This window comes from Dendropsophus ebraccatus, chromosome 2 (genome assembly GCF_027789765.1).
Source record: "Dendropsophus ebraccatus isolate aDenEbr1 chromosome 2, aDenEbr1.pat, whole genome shotgun sequence".
In the NCBI taxonomy this organism is placed as follows: Eukaryota; Metazoa; Chordata; class Amphibia; order Anura; family Hylidae; genus Dendropsophus; species Dendropsophus ebraccatus.
Genome location: NC_091455.1, coordinates 162,220,488 through 162,240,847, shown reverse-complemented (window position 1 = coordinate 162,240,847; position 20,360 = coordinate 162,220,488). Strand labels below are relative to the sequence as shown.

General features: G+C 41.5%; 1 protein-coding gene across 2 annotated transcripts in view; it reads right to left on the bottom strand.

The window, feature by feature from the left end:
• Window positions 1-19,570, bottom strand: part of GADL1 (glutamate decarboxylase like 1) — a 195,041-nt gene extending 175,471 nt beyond the window's left edge. The window contains exon 1 of one of the 2 annotated variants that reach the window (XM_069960402.1): window positions 19,497-19,570. Coding sequence is in view for 1 of the 2 variants with exons in the window: in XM_069960401.1 (XP_069816502.1) it covers window positions 12,095-12,137 (43 nt within the window). In the remaining variant the exon portion in view is untranslated. Of the gene's footprint in view, window positions 1-12,094; window positions 12,305-19,496 lie in introns of those variants that run through there. The other variant, XM_069960401.1, reaches the window with a different exon arrangement.
• Window positions 19,571-20,360: the final 790 nt, after the last annotated feature.

Genomic DNA, 20,360 nt, shown 5'->3' with positions numbered 1-20,360 from the left:
ATCTATCTCACTATTTATCTATCTATCTATCTATCTATCTATCTATCTATCTCCTATCTATCTATCTATCTCCTATCTATCTATCTCCTATCTATCTATCTCTCTCTCTATCTATCTCTCTATCTATCTCCTATCTATCTATCTCCTATCTATCTATCTATCTCCTATCTATCTCTCTATCTCCTATCTATCTATCTATCTATCTATCTGATAAGTACTGGAAGACTTGAGATTTTGAAACAGAGGTAATTTACAAATCTATATAAGTTTCTGAAACCAGTTAATTTTAAAAAATAAAAATTGCTGGAGTACCCCTTTAACTTACTTTAGCATAAGGTGTATAGATACCTGCATTTGCAACTACATGATGGAGCAGGTACAGCAAGGGGGTCAAATGTGTTGGGGGCGCTTGTGAAAATGTGGTAAGGGCTAAGCAGTAGAGGGAGGGAGAGCGTTCACCATGGTAAGAGCTCTAAAAAAGGGACACAAGTTAGCATGGCCTCTGAGAGAGTGTGGTGCTGCATGAGGAGGAAGGCTAGGGATCAGAGAGGATGTGGGGGGAAGGAAGGGGGGCTTTCATGAAGATTGGGGTTACTTGGAAGAAGCAGTGTGTGAATTACGGCATAGAGCGGTGTTCTACCAAATACAAAAACATCATTCAGTCACTCACAGAAGGCGGCTTCTCTGCATGGATTGCGATTTTTTTTTTTTTTTTTATATTCAAGGTTGTTCACTTTTCCTTTGGTCTCCATCTGGCCCCGGCCATCATGAAGACTTTTCCGACCATGACTTGTTTCCACAGGATCTGCTAGAGAGACATTTTAGGCTCCTCGCTCCAGCATTATCCTCATCTCTATACAAACTCCCCTGTAGTGTAGCCCCCTCTATGCAGCCTCTGTGTAGTATAGGCCTCTCTGTGGTATTGCCCCCCCTCTCTGCGGTGTAGGCTTCTCTATAGTATTGCCCCCCTGTGTGTAGTCCACTCCTCTCCTCCTCTGTTTAGTACAGACTAGGGATGGTCGTACGAACCCGAACCATCTGCAATGATTACCGATGTCTTCCCGCTCCGTGCAGCGGGCGGATCCAGCGGGAGGAACACCTGGAAAACTGGGATACAGCCATAGCCATAGGCTGTATCCCAGTTTTCCAGGCGGTCCTCCTGCTGCACGGAGCGGGCAGACAGCGGGAATCCGATGCCGAGCGTTCGGGTTCAGCCGAACCCGAACCTCGGCGGGTTCGGACCATCCCTAGTACAGACCCTTGTGCAGTCTCCATCATACTGAGTACTATTGCTGGAAAAGCTGGGTGACCTCCATCATACTGACTACAGGATACTGGGAAAGCTGTGTGACTTCCATTATAAAATGATGGGAAAGCTGGGTGACCTCCATCATACTAAGTACAAGATGCTGGAAAGCTGGGTGACCTCCATTACACACTGACATACAGGATGCTGGGAAAGCTGGGTGGCCTCCATGACACTGACGACAGGATACTGGGAAAGCTTTATGACCTCCATTATGCTGACTACAGGACACTGGGAAAGCTGGGTGACCTCCATTATGCTGACTACAGGACACTGGGAAAGCTGGGTGACCTCCATTACACACTGACTACAGCAAGGATGTCACACTCAGTCCCTCCAGCTGTTGCAAGTCAGAGCTGTATATATATATATATATATATATCCTGCCGGTCACTTATCACTTATATATCCTGCTGCTCACTTGGTCATATATATATATATATATATATATATATATATATATATATATATATATATATATATATTACACATACCGTATATAAACAGCAGTGACCAAGTGAGCAGCAGGAGACATATACTGTGTGTGTGTGTATATATATATATATATACAGTATATCTCCTCCTGATCATTTGGTCAGTGGGGTGGGTATGTGGTTCTGTCTGTCTGTCTGTGTGTTGTCACTCCTCTCACAGTCCTCACTCAGTACCTGACATCTTCCAGCACTCGGCAGCCTCACTCCCTGTCAGAGCTGCTGCTGGACGTCTTCAGTCTCTCCCTGGCAGCCATAGACGGTGAGGATCCCTCCAGCTGCTGGTCCCTCCCCTCCCCCTCATACCAGCTCTGTAGGACAGTGAGGGGGAGGGGCCAGCAGCAGCAGCGTGTGAGGAAGAAGCAGGAAGATGCAGGGAGAAGATCCAGCCCTGGCCGGGCTCTGCATCCGACAGCTGAGCGGGCCCCTCAGGAGCGGGGGCCCGCTATTGTCAGGTGCTGTTGCCTTCTTGGGGGCCCGCTATTGTCAGGTGCTGTTGCCTTCTTGGGGGCCCCGGCCACTACAGACATGTGTTAAGGCTGTCTGCAAAAGCAATAGCTTTTGCAGACAGCATTAACAGTCTGAGACCTCAGTGGGCCCCTGCCTGAGTGGGCCCGGGGGCGACCGCCCCCTTTGCCCCCACCAAATTTCGCCACTGCCAAGGAGGAAGGTAAAAGACATACGTACCTTTCTTCTCAGCGTCTTCTATGCAATAGGAGGCCATCAGCAAGTTAGATTAGATAAGGTTCTATAACCTTATTTGATGGGCCAACAAATGGCAGAACTGAGTGCTAATCTGGTAGTTTGGCACATTTCAGGAGCTTTTTATATGACCTACTCATTGTGCATGCAGGGTCATTGTCATTGCTGGCTGCTTATGCCCATTTATACTGGGTGATTTGTGGCCCAATAAACAAGTTTTTGCAATTACTTCAACACTATGATCAGCTGACAGACAAGCATGTTCTTGTTCACTGGCCCTTTTACTTGGGTGAATTATAGGGTACAAACCTTTATACAAACAGTTATTCGGCAACTAAATGTAAAAGACCCTTTAGTTGCTTTAATTTCACAGGTGGGTGCTATAAGCAGTATATACTGATTATATATACTGTATATATCTTAAAATTAAGTTTGTCTTTTAGCACAGCTCATCATGGTTTCACATTTCAAGGAATTTCAAACCATGGCTTTTCAAGGAAGCAGGTAGGTGACACATTCAGCTGCACTGTATCTGTTTATATAGAATTTTGGCTAGTGACATGTAGTTAACAGTAAGCACCCAGAAAGATGACATATGACTGACTGCAGGAAGCACTGAAGCGGATCTGTGCAATCAGTCAGTTTTGCCCTTAACTGATCTGGCGAGGAACCTCTGTGCCCTCTCTATCCTGCAGTAAAGTCAGTCCTGACACTTCCTAGTCTTCTGTGTGTACTTATCTATTTCATCTTTCTTCTAAGGAGCTCAGATATTCCTACCCGTGTCTGCCTTTTCATTCATACTCTGATTTCTGTATTACAAGTACATTACAAGTTACTTATGGCAGCAGCACTGTATAAATACCTTTTTGTAGTATTCAGGGATTCAAAGGCTGCAATATATATCCTCTATTATTCACATTGCATGCATAAAATCAATGTAATAAAAGTTGAGTTAAAGTAATCCTGACGTTTATACAGTTCAATTTTATTCAATACTGGATAATGTGCTTTATATATTTTGAAGTTGTCCTCAAAATGCCATGTTTTATAAATTGATCACATCTACTAAATGGAATGCACTGCAGTTTTTGTCATTGAATGGACTGCTCTCCCAGTATTGCAGCCACTTATTAATGTCATCAGTCATGAGTGATTGAAAGCATAAAATATAACTTTGCTGCAAGCATGTCTTTACTATTCTCATACAGTATATTATGTTCCCAATATTTTTCTCATAAAGTTATAAGGATAGATGACATTAGTCTCCTGGGATGTAAATACTCCCTCAATCTTTCTTGTATGTGCATTTAAAGGAGAAATCCCATGGAAGTATGAAAATTGCAGGCAGGGTGGTGGGGGCAGGAGAATAATAAACAACTGAACACACCCATCCTCGTGCTTGAGATGTGCCACGGCCACGTCACGTTCACATCAGCGGGTGACTTGCAGCTCTGCTAGCTGCAATGTTACATCTCCAGCTGAGTGATCACCTTCTTAGCCAATCAGTGACTGGGGCGAGACACTGCTTTTAATCCAAGATCTGTCCTGCGGTCCGTTCGGCAGGTGATGCAGTTATTGTCCTAAAAACAACTTTTAAACTGGCAGCCCTGTGCCCAACGGGAGTGGCCTAGATTGTGTATGCATTAGGCAGGCACAACCTCTCTGTCCCTCCTCCCCGCCCTCCTCATCATTAGGAATGCTCCAGGCAGATTGTCTCCTATTCATTAGCTGTGTGAATACTGAACATGGGCTGGATCGTTAATCACCTGTGCAATGTTCAGACAGGAGTAAATGTTTCAGTGGCATTCCTAATAATGAAGAGGGTGGGAAGAAGGGACGGAGGGGTGGTGCAAAGTTAGGGCACAGATACTCCCTTTGGACATGGGCCGGAAATTCAAAAGTATTTTTTAGGACAATAACTGCATCACCTGTCGAATGGACCCCAGGACAGATCTTGGATTAAAAGCAGCTATCTGAAGGTACAACTGGTTGGGGGGGAGGGGGGGGGGGTCAGATTGTGGGAACAGAGTCACTTTAAACAGTTTGTGGAGCTAAACAAGCTTCCTCACTACACCATATAAAAGTTGGCCAAAAATGTTAAGAATCATAGTATTTGATGGATTCACTAGAGTAATCTCCTGCTAATAGACCATATGTTCAAGGGGTATTCCAAGATAAAATAGCTTGTCCCCTATCCACATAATGTAATCTCACTAGAGCTCTATACAATCTCCCTCTTCCTACTATCTAGCTATACAGCCTACCAAACAATTATCTTTGCCTACCACCTGGATGCACTGGTGACTTTAAGACTGTCAGAAATCATTGCCCTTAAATCCTTCTCTTGTGAAGTCTTTGCCAACACAGAGCTGCCAGTATGATAGAGGATTTCTATTTAAAATGTATTGTGCTTTGAAAAAAAAAATCATAAAAAATGCTATAACCAAATGTGAAATCACATTCACCTAAGATATAAATACATGCAGTTACCCTTAAAATCCTTATAATACCTAGATTTTTTTAATCTGTCTCAGACAAAAATTAGATCAATAATTGTCTCAAACAAATAGCAATCACAGCTAAGCTTTTATTTCTCAGAATGAAAGGAGTTTTATGGCATAACAGTTAGGCTTACCCAGTAAAACAAGCAAAAAGTAATACATCCTTGGTGCAAAATCTAAAACAACTCACCACACTCCTGTGTAGTCATCAGACCAGCCTTTCTTACTTTACTCACCACCAAATATTTTGCTATCATTTGTAGACTGGAGACTTTGTAGTCGTCATCACACACACACACACACACACACACACACACACACACACGTCCTTCAACATACAATATTAATTAGTTCCAGGATGACCATTGTATCATTGCATGTTGAGACTATGTGTATACGCTCCGGCCGGGATCCCATAGACAGCAAGGTAACGTATATTTTCGTAATAATCACGGCCGTTCTACAACTGGTTTTATGAAAATATACATTGTGTAAACATATCCTCACACTGTACTGTAGGGAGGGGATACTAGACAGCCAGTCACTACATCCACTTCGGTAATACTGGGATTTAACCAGTAAAATGTCCATTTTCATTGGTCGTTCATGTCGTTTTTTTTACATATGCCACAGATCCTAATATTATTGCATGTTGAGTCAAGTTACAATAGTCCAAAAAGGAACATTGTATGTTGAAAATATTGTATTTTGAGGCCAATGTAAGTTGAGGGATCACTGTGTGTGTGTGTGTGTGTGTACACATATATATATATATATATATATATATATATATATATATATATACAGTGGTACCTTGGTTTAGGAGTAACTTGGTTTAAGAGCATTGCTTTGGTTTAAGAGCTCCCTGTACTGGGTGGGAGGGGGAGTGGGGGAGAGGCATAATCTGCATAGCGGGGTCTACAGCCCTGTATTCTGACCCAGGAAGACTCTCTCACCTTCCAAATCATGGCAGAGCCACTTCAGGCTGCATGTATGTGCCCACATCTGTCCTGCTCATCATCCTCTCCATTACTGTACAGTAACTTATAATATCACATATTCTGCTGTTTCTGAATGTTTGTTTAATTTTTTTTACATGTTATTCAGAATAATAAATCATTTTTTTTGGGGGGGTGGAACCAATTTGCTGCATTTCTATGATTTCTTATGGGAAAATTTGCTTTGGTTTAAAGCGACTCTGTATCCACAATCTGACCCCCCCCCCCCCCCCAAACCACTTGTTCCTTCGGATAGCTGCTTTTAATCCAAGATCTGTCTTGGGGTCGGTTCGGCAGGTGATGCAGTTATTCTCCTAAAAACAACTTTTAATTCTGCAGCGCTGTGTCTAACGGCCTGGGCTTACATTTGTATATCCATTAGGCTGGCACCACCTCTCCGTCCTTCCTCCCCATCCTCCTCATCATTAGGAATGATCCAGGAACATTTACTGCTGTTTGAGCTTTGCACTGTTGTCTTATCGATCCAGCCCATGTTCATTATGCACACAGGTGGGGAATAGGAAGCAATCTGCCTGGGGCATTCCTAATGATGAGGAGGGCGGGAAGGAGGGACAGAGGTTGTGCCAGCCTAATTCATATACAAATGTAAGCCCCGGCCGTTAGACACAGCACTGCGGGATTAAAAGTTGTTTTTAGGAGAATAACTGCATCACCTGCCGAACGGACGCCAGGACAGATCTTGGATTAAAAGCAGCTATCTGAAGGTACAAGCGTTTTGATGGAGTCAGATTGTGGGTACAGAGTCGCTTTAAGAGTGAATTTGGATTACAAGCACAGTCCCGAAACAAATTATGCTCGTAATCCAAGGCACCACTGTATGTATATATATATATATATTACAGAACAAAAGTTTGGGCACATCTTCTCATTCAAACAGTTTTCTGTATTTTCATGAACATTGTAGATTGCAGCAGCATGCTATTCCATCCATTTTTCGTTTAGTTGGACCATCATTTATTTTTCAACAAGACAATGACCCCAAACACACCTCCAGGCTGTGTAAGGGCTATTTCACCAAGAAGGAGAGTAATGATGTGCTACGCCAGATGACCTGGCCTCCACAGTCACCAGACCTGAACCCAATCAAGATGGTTTGGGGTGAGCTGGACCCCAGAGTGAAGGCAAAAGGGCCAACAAGTGCTAAGCATCTCTGGGAACTCCTTTAAGAATGTTGGAAGACCATTTTTGGGGTCATTGTCTTGTTGAAAACTAAATGATGGTCAAACTAAATGAAAAACGGATGCAATAGCATGCTGCTGCAATCTACAATGTTCATGAAAATACAGAAAACGATGAAAAAAGAAAAACTGTGTGTGAACACCTAAAAAATAAAGTGGCTTTTTGCAAAAGAAATTCGAAAATAATTGACATGCTCATTATTTTGACATCCGCTCAGATAACATCCGTCATTTTATACACTGTGCGCATTGGATGTCCATCCTTCCATGACAAACTGACTACAGATTAAAAAAAAAAAAAAAGACCCTATATAAACAACTCACAAAAAGTTAGGGAAATTTTGCTTGTGAGTGAAATTTCAGGATGAACCTAAAATGTACTTTAAGGGTGCCTTCACACTTACCGGATCCGCAGCGGATCCTCACGCTGCGGATTCACAGCGAGATCCACTGCGGATCCGGTACCATTAACCCTAATGATAGCACATACCTGCAGCGGGATTGACATCCCGCTGTGAGTATGAGCTTTAAACCCCTGGCGCCCGCAGCCCCACCACATCCCCGCCTCCTGCAGCTCCGCCGCTGCCCCCATCAGCCCCGGCGCCCGCATCCCCAATCGCCGCCCGCATGCATCCCGATCATCCCCAATCGCCGCCCGCACGCATCCCCGATCATCCCCGCAGCCAACACGCATCCCCGATCGCCGCCCGCACGCATCCCGATCATCCCCAATCGCCGCCCGCACGCATCCCCGATCATCCCCAATCGCCACCCACACGCATCCCCAATCATCCCCGCAGCCAGCACGCATCCCCGATCGCCGCCTGCAGGGGGTTAAAGCTCATACTCACAGCGGGATGTCAATCCCGCTGCTGGTATTTGCTATCATTAAGGTGAATGGTACCGGATGCGCAGTGGATCTCGCTCCGAATCCGCAGCGTGAGGATCCGCTGCGGATCCGATAAGTGTGAAGGCACCCTAAAGGGGTTATCCAGTGCTACAAAAACATGGCCACTTTCCCCCTACTGTTGTCTCCAGTTTGGGTGGGGTTTTGAAACTCAGTTCCATTGAAGTAAAAAAAAGCAGTAGGGGGAAAAGTGGCCATGTTTTTGTAGCGCTGGATAACCCCTTTAATCCTTACAGATGAAACTAATGTGACATTCTTTAAACTTTTGAATGTTACATGTACAACTGTTCAATGTTTCAATATTATTTGCATAACCTAACAAAGCGCTTGTTAGGTGGTGACAAGTGGTGGTGTTACAGTGTGAACAGGTGTGTCTAGTCAATACAGAACTGCCCTACACTTTGTGAAGGGTTCAGTGACAAGCCCAAATTACTGACAGTGTACCTGTCGTTATAATGTTCAAACTCTAAATCAACACTAGATGTGAAATAAAGCAAGTTTGCAATGTCCATTCATTTTTCTTGTTGCTATCATGCTGTAAAATAAAGCTGATCTTTGCCAGAAATCCAGGTCCAGTCTCCTGAAGGCAGATTTTTAGACCTAGGCTGGTTGAAAAAACAGACTAAACACATGAAGGCTGGCCAGTACAGAGTTTCACAGCTAAATGTGTCCATCAATCACATGACTGTCTTCTTTGAGTGCTCAGATGGCCCCAGAAACACTGGACTTCCTGTTTTTTGACTCTTTAAAAACAAAACACAGGAAGTGCCGTGTTTTCCCATAATAACTAAATAAAATAATACATTTATATTGCAAACTTGCATTATTTCACATCTACTGCTGATTTAGGTTTTAAAAGTTAAAAAGACAGTGACACTTTAAATAACATAATTAATGCAGTCATTTTGCCTCTGCAGGCCTAATTTCATCAGCATGTGTGACAATTCTCCAGCTCATTGAGTTTGCATCATTAGTGAATAGTTGCTGAACACTGGGGTACCTCAAATGGAATGGCCTGCACTTTCCCCAGACCTGAATCCCATAGAAAACCTATGAAATCTGGTGAATCGCCATGTAGTGGCTTGTAACTCAATGCCCGTGAATCTCAGAAACCCCAAGGCTGCCCTTCAAGAAGATTGGTATGCCATACTTCAGCAGACAATAAGTCTTTTTGTGAACAGCTTGAGACGTCATCGCCAAGCTGTAACTGAAGGGCACATGACAAGTTATTGAGACACTGCCTTTTTTGCTGGGGCATACCCACCACTGTCATGTGCTTTTGTTTTAATAAATTGTTTAAGGTGAGGAAATCACTATTGCATGCTACTACTTTAAAGCCCTACTTTTTAATGAGATAATATCACTCTGGACTTCTTATATTTCCCATACAATTCACCCACAAGCCATATAGCCACTTATGGAACCTGTCACTTAATTAGTTTTTAGACTGGAACCAGACATTGGAACTGGTTATTTTTTTCTAGTGCCACCCCCTTTAAATTTTCTTGTACGTTATTATAGGTACTTCCATATTGCATCAGTTTCTGCTCTGCTCTATCCTCTTAATAGCATTTAGAGGTATGATTTACAGCAGTCACATGAAACATAGGAAACAAATTACTTGAGGGGACTTATTGGCTTCTACAGGAGAGTGTTCTTGGCATGTTCTATGACTTGGGCAGTGCACTCAGCACTACCCAGGTCATCGAACATGCCAAGAACTTTGCACAGAAATTAAATACTTGTACAATAAATACAATTTCACATACTGTATTTCACCTCTACAGGGTAAGGTTTAATGATGACAACCTAAAGTGTACTTCTAGTGCTTTTATCAGAAATGACTACCAAGCAAGACTGTGTATTTTTGTAATGTACGTTTATTTAGATTTTTTTTAAAGGCCCAGGGGCTATTCTTCCTGCTCTTTGGCTCATACAAGAGACCCAGCACCATGCAAGTCCATTGTGTTAGAACTCTCACTAGAGATGGGAGCTATGGAGATGGAAAGGTTCCACAGTATGTGGTTTTCAGAGCAGAGAGAGCGGCACTCGGAATTCTATTTTGGTGTCAAATGCAAAATAGATGTACATTACATATGTACATTACAGAAGCACTAGAAATACCCTTTAAGGGTACTTGTACATATTATATTTGCAATCTGACACACACAATTAACGATAACTGTGAGATGTAACTGGGTCTTCCACCTTTAAACAGTGACATGTCTAGATGCAACAACAGTTAGCAGTAATTGTATGCACTGGATGAGACCACGGTTGCAAATTGGGCAGAAATTATTTTTAATAAGATTAGATTTAAAGGGATTTTCAAGACAAATACACAAATGTCTTCACTCTTAAAGGGGTACTTCGAGCTGGGGGGTATTTTGGAGGATCGCCGGGGAGGGGGTGGAAATTGAAGCCGGAAATTGAAGCTGAATGGCAGAGCCTTGAGACGTCACATCTCATGCGGCAGCTCTGATCAGGAAGCGGCCGCTGGATGGGAGTACCGGGCGGCGCGATCCGGCCACCGACACTGGAATGGGGGAGGTAAGTGACCTCCGGCTTCAATTTCCACCCCCTCCCTGGCGATCCTCCAGAAAAAAACCCGGCCTGGATTACCCCTTTAGCCCCAGACCCTTTGAAATCATCAATCAATAATGCACTGCAACCTATTTAACATAGCTATAGGATCCAGAGGCCCTTTGCAAAAAAAAGCACCCCCGTCCCCTTGCTCATGTGTGAGTTATAACTGTTAAGTTCCCGTCACTTTAATGAAACTGGGATGCAAAGCCACATATAAACAAAACGCAGTGATCCTTAACTGTATTGAGCCTGTACCTCTAACAGTGCTTGTGCCACGCAAATGATAAATCCCAACCGCTTGTAAAGACAGCGCAGACACACTGACATGGTAGCCTAGAACAAGAAGCTTTGCCATGTCAGTGCATCTGCGCCAATTGGAATCCCTCCGCTACATTCACAGTTTTGTAACCAGGGCTGAATAGGAGAAATCTGGCTTGGGGGGTGGGGCAAGAGGAAGAAGGAGGAGAGGCATTGTAGGCCTAGGACATGGACGTCCTACACAATATTTCTTTAACACCACTTCTGAAGAATACAAGATTGTTTTTAACCCCAACCACGGCACCAGGCAGATTTTGAATGTCACGACCGGGAAGGATTTACTATCGGCAAATGAACATGTGCTATAGGAAAATGCTCTCTCTGTTTTTCTTCAATAAACTTTGTACAGTCATGCTTCAAAGACAAAATCTTTGTAAACTTACTATACATTACAACATATGTAGCAAATTCAATAATTCAATAGCAAAAATGTAAACCTCAGAAACGTGTAACACTTTCTCTTATAATAGCTACAAACTTGCCACTGGAGGCTAAAATCAGAAAGAGAGACACCTCAGGGTTATAAAACTTAGTTCCCAGCTATGAATACTTGACCTCAATATTAACCCTTGACTCAGCAGTGACAATTTGATCTGACAGCTTAGGAGCTATGTGCTGCATACAAGCATCTGGGGAAGTGGGTCAAATGTTTTCATTCATTTCTTAAACCTTTCTAGAACATTATAGAACTTTTCTCTGCTTTCCCTGGCTATGCTTATACATTCATTGCACCTTTAAAATACTTATAATAATACAAATGCATGCAGTTTTCAAGGGGATTTTAGTTTTGCACCCGGCATACAGGTTACTGGCATGAAAGTCAGCACTTTGTTAAAGTTAGCTCTTAGCTGTCATTCAGACATGATTCTTCTCAGTAACATCTCATGCAAATCCTAATGAGAAGTTCTAAGCACGAATGGAAAGCAGTAAAAATGCATACAATAACCAAGCGGTTTTAGGCACGCTATTGAGAAAACAAATGATTCCTAATGTCATTGTGAAAACAAACTTATACAAGGATATAAGCTGCTGCATGCTGCCTAATGAACTGATGCTGGAAGGATAGAGAGAAGCACAGTCTGTTACCCTCCATCTGCCCGGCAGAGTGTATATTCTGGCTGCTGATCATTGTGGCCTCTGGACGTTGAAGGTGACTTCTGCTTGCTTCGCCTTAGGGCTCCCCAAATGATATCCCGGTCCCAGGGGAAATCACTGCGGGTGTTCAGTGCACAAGTGAATAATTTACAGGTGTCTGGTGTCAGTGTCCCTGTCTCCACCCTGGCTTTGCTCTGTCCTGCGGCTGCAGCTGCTGCCTCAGAGCTTCTCTCCAATAGCAAAGCAGGGCATCTATTAATACAAATACCAGCTGGCCCTTATCCAGTCTTTACAGAATGAAAGAATAAAAAAGCTCAGACCAGATGGTCAGAAGGGAGGGGCAGTACTTAAAGCTGTAATGCACACAGCACTGACCCATGCTAGATTGACAAGTTGTTACATTGGAATTCCTGCAATGTAGCGACTCAATTCCAGTACTTACAAATGTAGTAACTTCATTTTAATACTAAAAGAACTAATATATATAATAGATATACTGAGAGAATGTGTAAAGACGCAGATTTCTATTATACAGTACAGTGGCTTTGCACTGGCATTTTTTATTTTTTTTACACAAATGTCTCTACTTTGCATTACATGAGCTGTTATATCATTCTACAATTACAATGTTACATATTATTTTGCACTGAACTTGAGCTGTATACTTAGTAGATCTTGTATGATAGATAGTGTAAGTACTATAATTTATATGTAATGAGGCATGTATTTTGAAAACTATTATAGGTATAGGAGACTTACAGGAGACTTACTAGATGATCAGACAGTGCATAGAGCAGTTTTCAGAAGTGCCTGGTGTACGTACTGATTTTTTATGTTTTGTTTTACACATCATAAGTTCTTAAAGGTAAACCCCTTACATAAAATCCCTATTGGCCGAGAAATAACCAAAAAACTACATAAAAAAAAAAATATTGTAGCTATTGGAATGCATCGAAGAAAAAAAATGTATATAAAGTCAGATTTTTAGAACTTTTCATAACCAGAAATATGGTTCTCTAGCTGTTATATAACCAACCAGCAGATGACTGCGCCCAGTCTGTGAAGTTTATGCAATGTATTTATAACTTCACCTCTGTGTCATCTCTGTACTGTACATATTCAAAGGCCTGTCCTGTTTTAACTGATCTTCAATCTAACCCCTTGACATTCTGCCCTTGGAATAACATTCTACTGCTGAGTGAATCAAAATGTTCACCTGACACCTGTCAATCATTCTGTATTTGTCTTTGGGAAGGGGTTGGGTTACAATAGACTTCTGTGGAATTTTTTTTTTTTTTACAAAAGGGAATTGGACTGATTAACCCTTTCAGGACAGGTCCAGATAGTGACTTGAGGACCAGAGCACATTTTTTAAATCTGACCAGTTTCAATTTTGAGCTATAACTTATCTTTGCAATTCTGAGACTGTTTTCTCGTGACATATTGTATGTTAGGTTAGTGGTAAAATTCGGCCGATATCTGCAATTGAGTGAAAACTGCCCACATTTCATGACAAAAGCAGTTTTCAAATTTTTTTTTTAATTATCTGCAGCCACTGTGCGGGTTTAGTTATGTGATAAATTTATTGCCAGTGTCATTATGTACACTGCAATACTGAATATGTGTACTTTTTTATTTATTTCTTTTTCTACATTTATTATTGATTTGGGGCCATGGGTATTTTCTGTGTTGTGTACTTTATTTATTAATTTTTTTATTTGTGTATGTTTTGTTTACTTTTGTACTTTATTTTACTGTCCCATTATTGGGACATCACTATTTGATTGCCTGATTACAGGGACATTACACACATACATACACATACATATCTGAATTGCATTGTAATGTGCCTGTAATAGGCCTTGGGGCTAAGCCTGATCAGTCACTATAGTTATGACACAGGAGACTTCAGGGAAGCATTCTGGTGTCATAGCAACCGTCGGGGCTTCTGCACAGCCCCAATGGGAAAATAGTGAAGATTCTTTCTCTATTCTACGCTATAGGTGCTGAGATTGGCCTGATCACAGCACCTATAGGGTTAACTGCCAGGATCCTTGCTTGGCACGGGTTGTGGTAGATACGGCTGCCCGGCTATCACTGACAGCCGAGACCCGCCGCGGCATGGCACTGGTGCAGCTCCTGTGCCCATTTCATCCTAGGACGTAACTGTAGATCCTCGAGCGGTAACTCACCACAAAAAAGGACGTAGTTACACTAGGTCCTTAGTCCTGAACAGGTTAATATTACTGGTTTCCTAATCACTTTGTTTATATAGCCATATGCTATCTATCTATCTATCTATCTATCTATCTAGCTAGCTAGCTAGCTAGCTAGCTATCCAGATTTATTGCAGACATTTCTGTGACTGGCCCTCTCATGTGAATGGGGCACATAGAATTCTTGCTGCTAAAACAATCCATTTCAGATTAATGGAACAGATTTTTCAGTTGTATAATTTATTACAGCAAATTCTGCAGCAATCTCTGCTACATATGAACATATTCTTATAAATGTTTCAGCTTTGGGATAATTGACTACTTGAAATAACAGTGACCAACAGACGCATTCTAACTCAGTAATATAATATGCTATCATTCTTCATACAGATGTCACATTTAGATGCCATGTCATCTTTTCAGCCAAGCATCTGTGAGAACAATGATCATCAATCACTTTGTCATCTGAATATTTGCTATTATGATCAGCACACTACATAAAGGGAACTGTGGAAATTATGGTTTCAGTATTAGGAATAACAGCAGTGACATATACTGTATTGCATGCATGAGGATATACAGTAGCTATTTCAAGGTCAAAACTGAGGTGATGTTAAATGTGTTCCATTATGATCAGAAGATAGGCAGCATGAGCAAAATGGCACATTTGTTTAGATTTATTCTTTTGATTAAAGAGTTTTATTTATATCAATGGAAAATGTACATCTTGCACCAAACTCTAGATACTGCTGTGTTTGTAAAAGACACTGATGGTATTTAGTGTTGCACTTTACAATTATCTTTTTTCATATTACTTGCTTAGGTTTTAGCCTCCTGGGAAGTGATTTTGCCCCCTTGTCAGTGATTGTGCCCCTTAGCGCCCCAATTAGGCGTAAAGGAGTATTCCGGATGGGAGCCTTTTTTAATATAGCGGTACTTTGGATTACGAGCATAATTCATTCGGGGTCTGTGCTTGTAATCCAAATCACTCTCAAACCAAAGCAAATTTTCCCATAAGAAATCATTGAAATGCAGACAAATGGTTCCAGACCGCCAAAAATAATGATTTTTTATTCTAAATAACAGGTTAAACAAATGAAACAAACAGTAAGAAAGCTGGATATGTCACAAGTTACTGAAGAGTATAGCAATCAGCATGTGGAGTATAATGTATAGTAAGTGCATAAACCTGAAAAAACATCAGCAGTTTGTAGATACAGGATGGAACTGCAGATCCCCATAATGCTGTAGTGTAGTACAACAGGCTAGAATCAGGGCTGCTGTCAGAGGTCTGTGTGGTCACATGACAGCACTGGGAAGGGACGTGTGTTCCGCATGGACCAATCAGGAAGTGAGAATCACAGAGCTGTGCAGGAGGACAGTGCTGAATAGAAAAGCTTCTGTCAGTGTGTATAGCTGAGAGTAAGTGCAGGCACATCATAGCAGCAGTGTGTATGGTTGAGTGTGGCACATTATAGCAGGAATGGAGAGGATGGGAAACACAAGGGATGACAGAGACTGTGAGAGGAAATGAGCAGGGTATAGGGTGAGCACAGTATAGCAGCACTCTCTTTCCAGGGAGAGAGGAGTTACAGCTATGGCAAGATTACTTCAACAGTCCTGTCCCCTGATGCAGGCCCCAGCCTGAAGTGGATTTGCTATTATTTTAAAGGTGCGAGAGACTTCCTGGGTCAGTGTACAGTGCTGTAGACCCCGCTATGCAGACCATGCCCCTTTCCCTCTCCTCCTCCCACCCAGTACAGGGAGCTCCTAAACTAAAGCAATGGTCTTAAACCAAGTTACAATTTTGAAAAACTGTGAGCTCTTCCTGCAAAACGTTCTCAATTCAAATTACTCTTAAACCAAGGTACCACTGCATATATGCCTTAGGATAGGTTGTTTGAAAACCATAAAGTGCAAATAATAAAATTCCCTCCCTGGTGCCAACAGTATTTTGCCAATCCACCCGCTGTTTGGCAGTTTCCGGGACCTGCCCGCCCAGCCAATCAGAGACTGCATCAACTTTTTTTTTTTTAAAAAAGGGCTCCCGCCTGGAGTGCGCCTTAAGGCTATGTTCACACTACGTAAGTTTCCGGCCGTAGCGCGTTCCGTGAATAAGCGGCCGGAGACTTACGTAGTTTGCGTACAATGAAAAGTATACGATGTACGGCTGCACAGTTCACACTACGTACAAACTTACGCCCGGATCGTACGCGGTGCCGTAAAAAATGAACCAGACCATTGTTTGAGGACGAAAATGCCGTAACTTACGCCCGAAGCGTTACATGCGGTCCCATATGTAGTGGTGATTTCTTCATTTTTGCAGCTTTTTGTGCCAATCCAAAAGGTTCTGTTGGGTGTCTGGGGCTAGGCGAAGCTTTCCAAGTAAAAGACCGCTGTCAGATCGCTACGTAGGGCGCTCGGGAAGCGTAAGTAGACTACAGGCGTAAGTTCGCGGTCCGTATGTAGCCGGCCGCAAGTAGTGTAAATCTCTGGCCGGAGTTTACCGCGTATATGTCCAGGCGCAAAAATATGCGGCCGGACATATACGCAGTGTGGACATAGCCTTAAGCAGCGGCTTATTCTAGTGTACAGTAAGGGAGGAAGCTGGTGACCCTCTGCTCTGCTGTAGGTTTTTAATTGTATCCATGTTCTAAGGACACAGATACAGTCAAAACTGGTGCTCTTCTGGGCCACCAGGCCCCCTTAGAGACTGTATGCCCCATAATTAAGCCTCTTTCGATAGAACAAGGTTTGCCAGAAATCAGTCGGTGTGCCCTATTGCGAAATCAAAGGCTTACAAAGGTATATAGGAGACCCTTCAACAGGAGTCCTGTTATAATCCTATAGAAAACAAAAACATACAGTGTTATGGCCCTGTGTATGGCTCATTAACTATGAAATATATATATATATATATATATATATATATATATATATACTACAGTACTTTACTGTATGCATATGTGTTACAAAAGCATAAATTATAGTAATTTTGCTGTTTCTACCTCTCTAACACCCTAGATCACTGGTGCATATTATAACATTATGCAATAGTCCCATTCAACAGGGGAAAATACAAACTACAGATGACTTCATGCATATTCTGATTTTATAACCAACTTGCCAGGCATAAAGATGGCATTTACAGTAAATCTTCCCAATTATTTAGTAATTAGACAATAGACTTTAAGTTTAGTTAATAAACTGTGGATATTTCTATGTATTTTTAATTCTGTTGAGCTTGCAGGACAGAATAACTTCTCCCTCATTTCTATTTCTGACAGCTGTCTCTGAGTTTTCCTTCTTTTACTATGCTGGCTTCAAGCCGACATGAACCCTTTGACTCTCCCTTTTGCTACAGAATGAAATTGAACAGTAGATCATTCATGCTCCTTTTCACCAGATATTCTTCCGTTTCAGAAGGTTTGAAGTATACAGTATACACTTTTCTCTGCTAGAATAATAAAAATAACTCAATTTTTTTTAAGTACAAACAAAACATTTACTTAAATCTGACTTGTTACTCTCATATAGTACACTATGATTGCTGTATAATGTTATACACTCGTCAGTTTTTGGGTTTTTTCCAAATCTATTTTAATAAATTAGTTTAAAAAATTACTTCTGATTAAGGATGGTACGAACCTCTTATGTACCCGGACTCTCAGCAAAGATTCCCGCTGTCTTAAACCTCTGTGCAGAGGGTGTATACAGCGGGAGAACCGCCTGGAAAACCGGGATACAGCCACAGCCATAGGCTGTATCCCAGTTTTCCAGGCGGTCTTCCCGTTTTATCCACCCTCTCCACGGAGGTTTAAGACAGGGGGAATCATTGCCGAGAGTCTGGGTTCGTACAAACCCGAACCTCGGCAGGTTCAGACCATCCCTACTTCTGATGTCTTTAACATTTATTAGAGAAGTATACAAAGATACACAAATCTTAGGCCACATTCACACACCTATAGGCATCCAAATTAGTACAGGCCCTTTCATTCAAAATAGGAGATCTCTAATAGAGGATCCCCAATACTGACCTGTAATACATATGGTTGTGTGTGTATGCGGATATAGAACCAAATGGGTGCTTATTCTGTCCTCGTTTGTCGATACACAGAATAAGCGGATGTTTGAAAGGAGCTTAAATTACTACTTAGCTCATGTATCCATGTGATCTAATATAAAAAGTATTACAAGTTAACTACAAGTATTATAAAATTTAGACTAACAGAGGAGACTCTATGTTAAGGAAAAATTTCATTGCACTGATCCCCTCCTTCTCCACATTTTATGCTTTGCAGCCAATCTGTTTCATGTCTGCTCATATGTCTGAATGAAATAGAGCTATGATATTTAATAGATTCCACTCACTGGAAAAGGTGAACGGTGTCGGCACTACAAGCTCTCCCCCTCCGCTTCATTACATATTGCTAGTTTAGGTGGACTGATTGTCCTTTGGTTGTGTCTTTAATTGAAGAGCCCATTGAATTTAATAGTAAAGACGGTAAAAGGATAGAGAAAAAAGAATAACTGTGTGTGAACAAGTAAAAAATAGTGAGTGCCTGTTGTTTTCAAAAGACATCCGTGAATAATTGCCATGATCATTATTTTGACATCAAAGGAGGTCATTTAAAAAAAGATTGGATGCTTTTTTTCTTTACTTTTTTTTTTGTTAGTGTGAACATAGCCAAAAACACAAAGGGGGAAACTTATGTCAGTCTAAGATAAAGCCCAATTCCCAAGCCACAATACAAACCAATACAATGTTTTGAAGAAGAAAAAAAATATCCGCAGAAGAGCTCACTTATAGATAATTAAATATATACGATACCAGATATCACAGTGCCCCCTCTAGAAGTGGAAAAAAAAATAGTAGTCCTACTGTTCATCATTATTGAGCAGAGTATTCAGTATACAGGGATATTTCCACCTGCTGATTCTCCTGGAGAATGCAGCTACACCATATGAGTTTGTCTTCGACCAATGGACGTACATCAGACAAGCAATGGCTGCACGTAACCCTTAGGCTTTGTTCCTTGAATTAGACGATTATTAGTGTCTAATTCCATGAGTGTTTATGTAGGATGAAATTTATTGCTAGCTTTTGAAGAATTATTTTGTGATGTTGCAATGCACGAGCTTGTATATATTTTAGTAATAGAAAAGAAAATAGTTACCAGTAAGTCCTTGTTATAATGCGTACTTCTGTCACTTAGGATTTAGAGCTTTGCCAGATCTTATATCACTCTGTAGACTGAATGATGTAGTAAGAATGACATGGTCAATATGGGAGGAAAAGTAGGTAAAAGGTGGAGCAATGATATCAGGGAGCTGCACCTTATGAAAGGAGTAGGTTTGTAAACATGGGTGGAAAGTATTGATTTTAGTGCAGGTGAATGTAGTAGAATGAGCTCAATACGTGCAAAGTTGAAATTAATTTGGCCTGTGTACATGTGTGGTCATTTATTCCTGACAATCAGATATGCTGATATAATGGCATATTGGGGAGATTTATCAAACATGGTGTAAAGTGAAACTGGCTCAGTTGCCCCTAGCAACCAATCAGATTCCACCTTTCATTTTCAAAAGAGTCTGTGAGGAATGAAAGGTGGAATCTGATTGGTTGCTAGGGGCAACTGAGCCAGTTTTACTTTACACCATGTTTTATAAATCTTCCCCTTCGTCTTTAATTACATTGATTTTCATCAACTATTAGCCTACCTGACCACATAGCTGTAGTGGCAAATTCTCCATTGCTGAAAATCTGCAACATTTCTGCAGCATGTGGCTGTTCCCTCAAAAGTTCCTAAATTTATTTTACAAGGAGTCTTTTTCAGTGATAGTAATAAGAAACTGACATGGAGTCTCAAAGGGACCTAGACTAAAGATGACATCCTTCCCTTACATTCTGTGGACTGAATTGAAGAGGGGATGAAGGAGTTCAGTAAAAAAAAAAAAAAGTGGCTGCAGAATTAAGCTAAACAGTCTTTGGGTGGGTTCACTTATAATGGAAGTGCAGGGGATTTCCCGCTGTAAGTGCG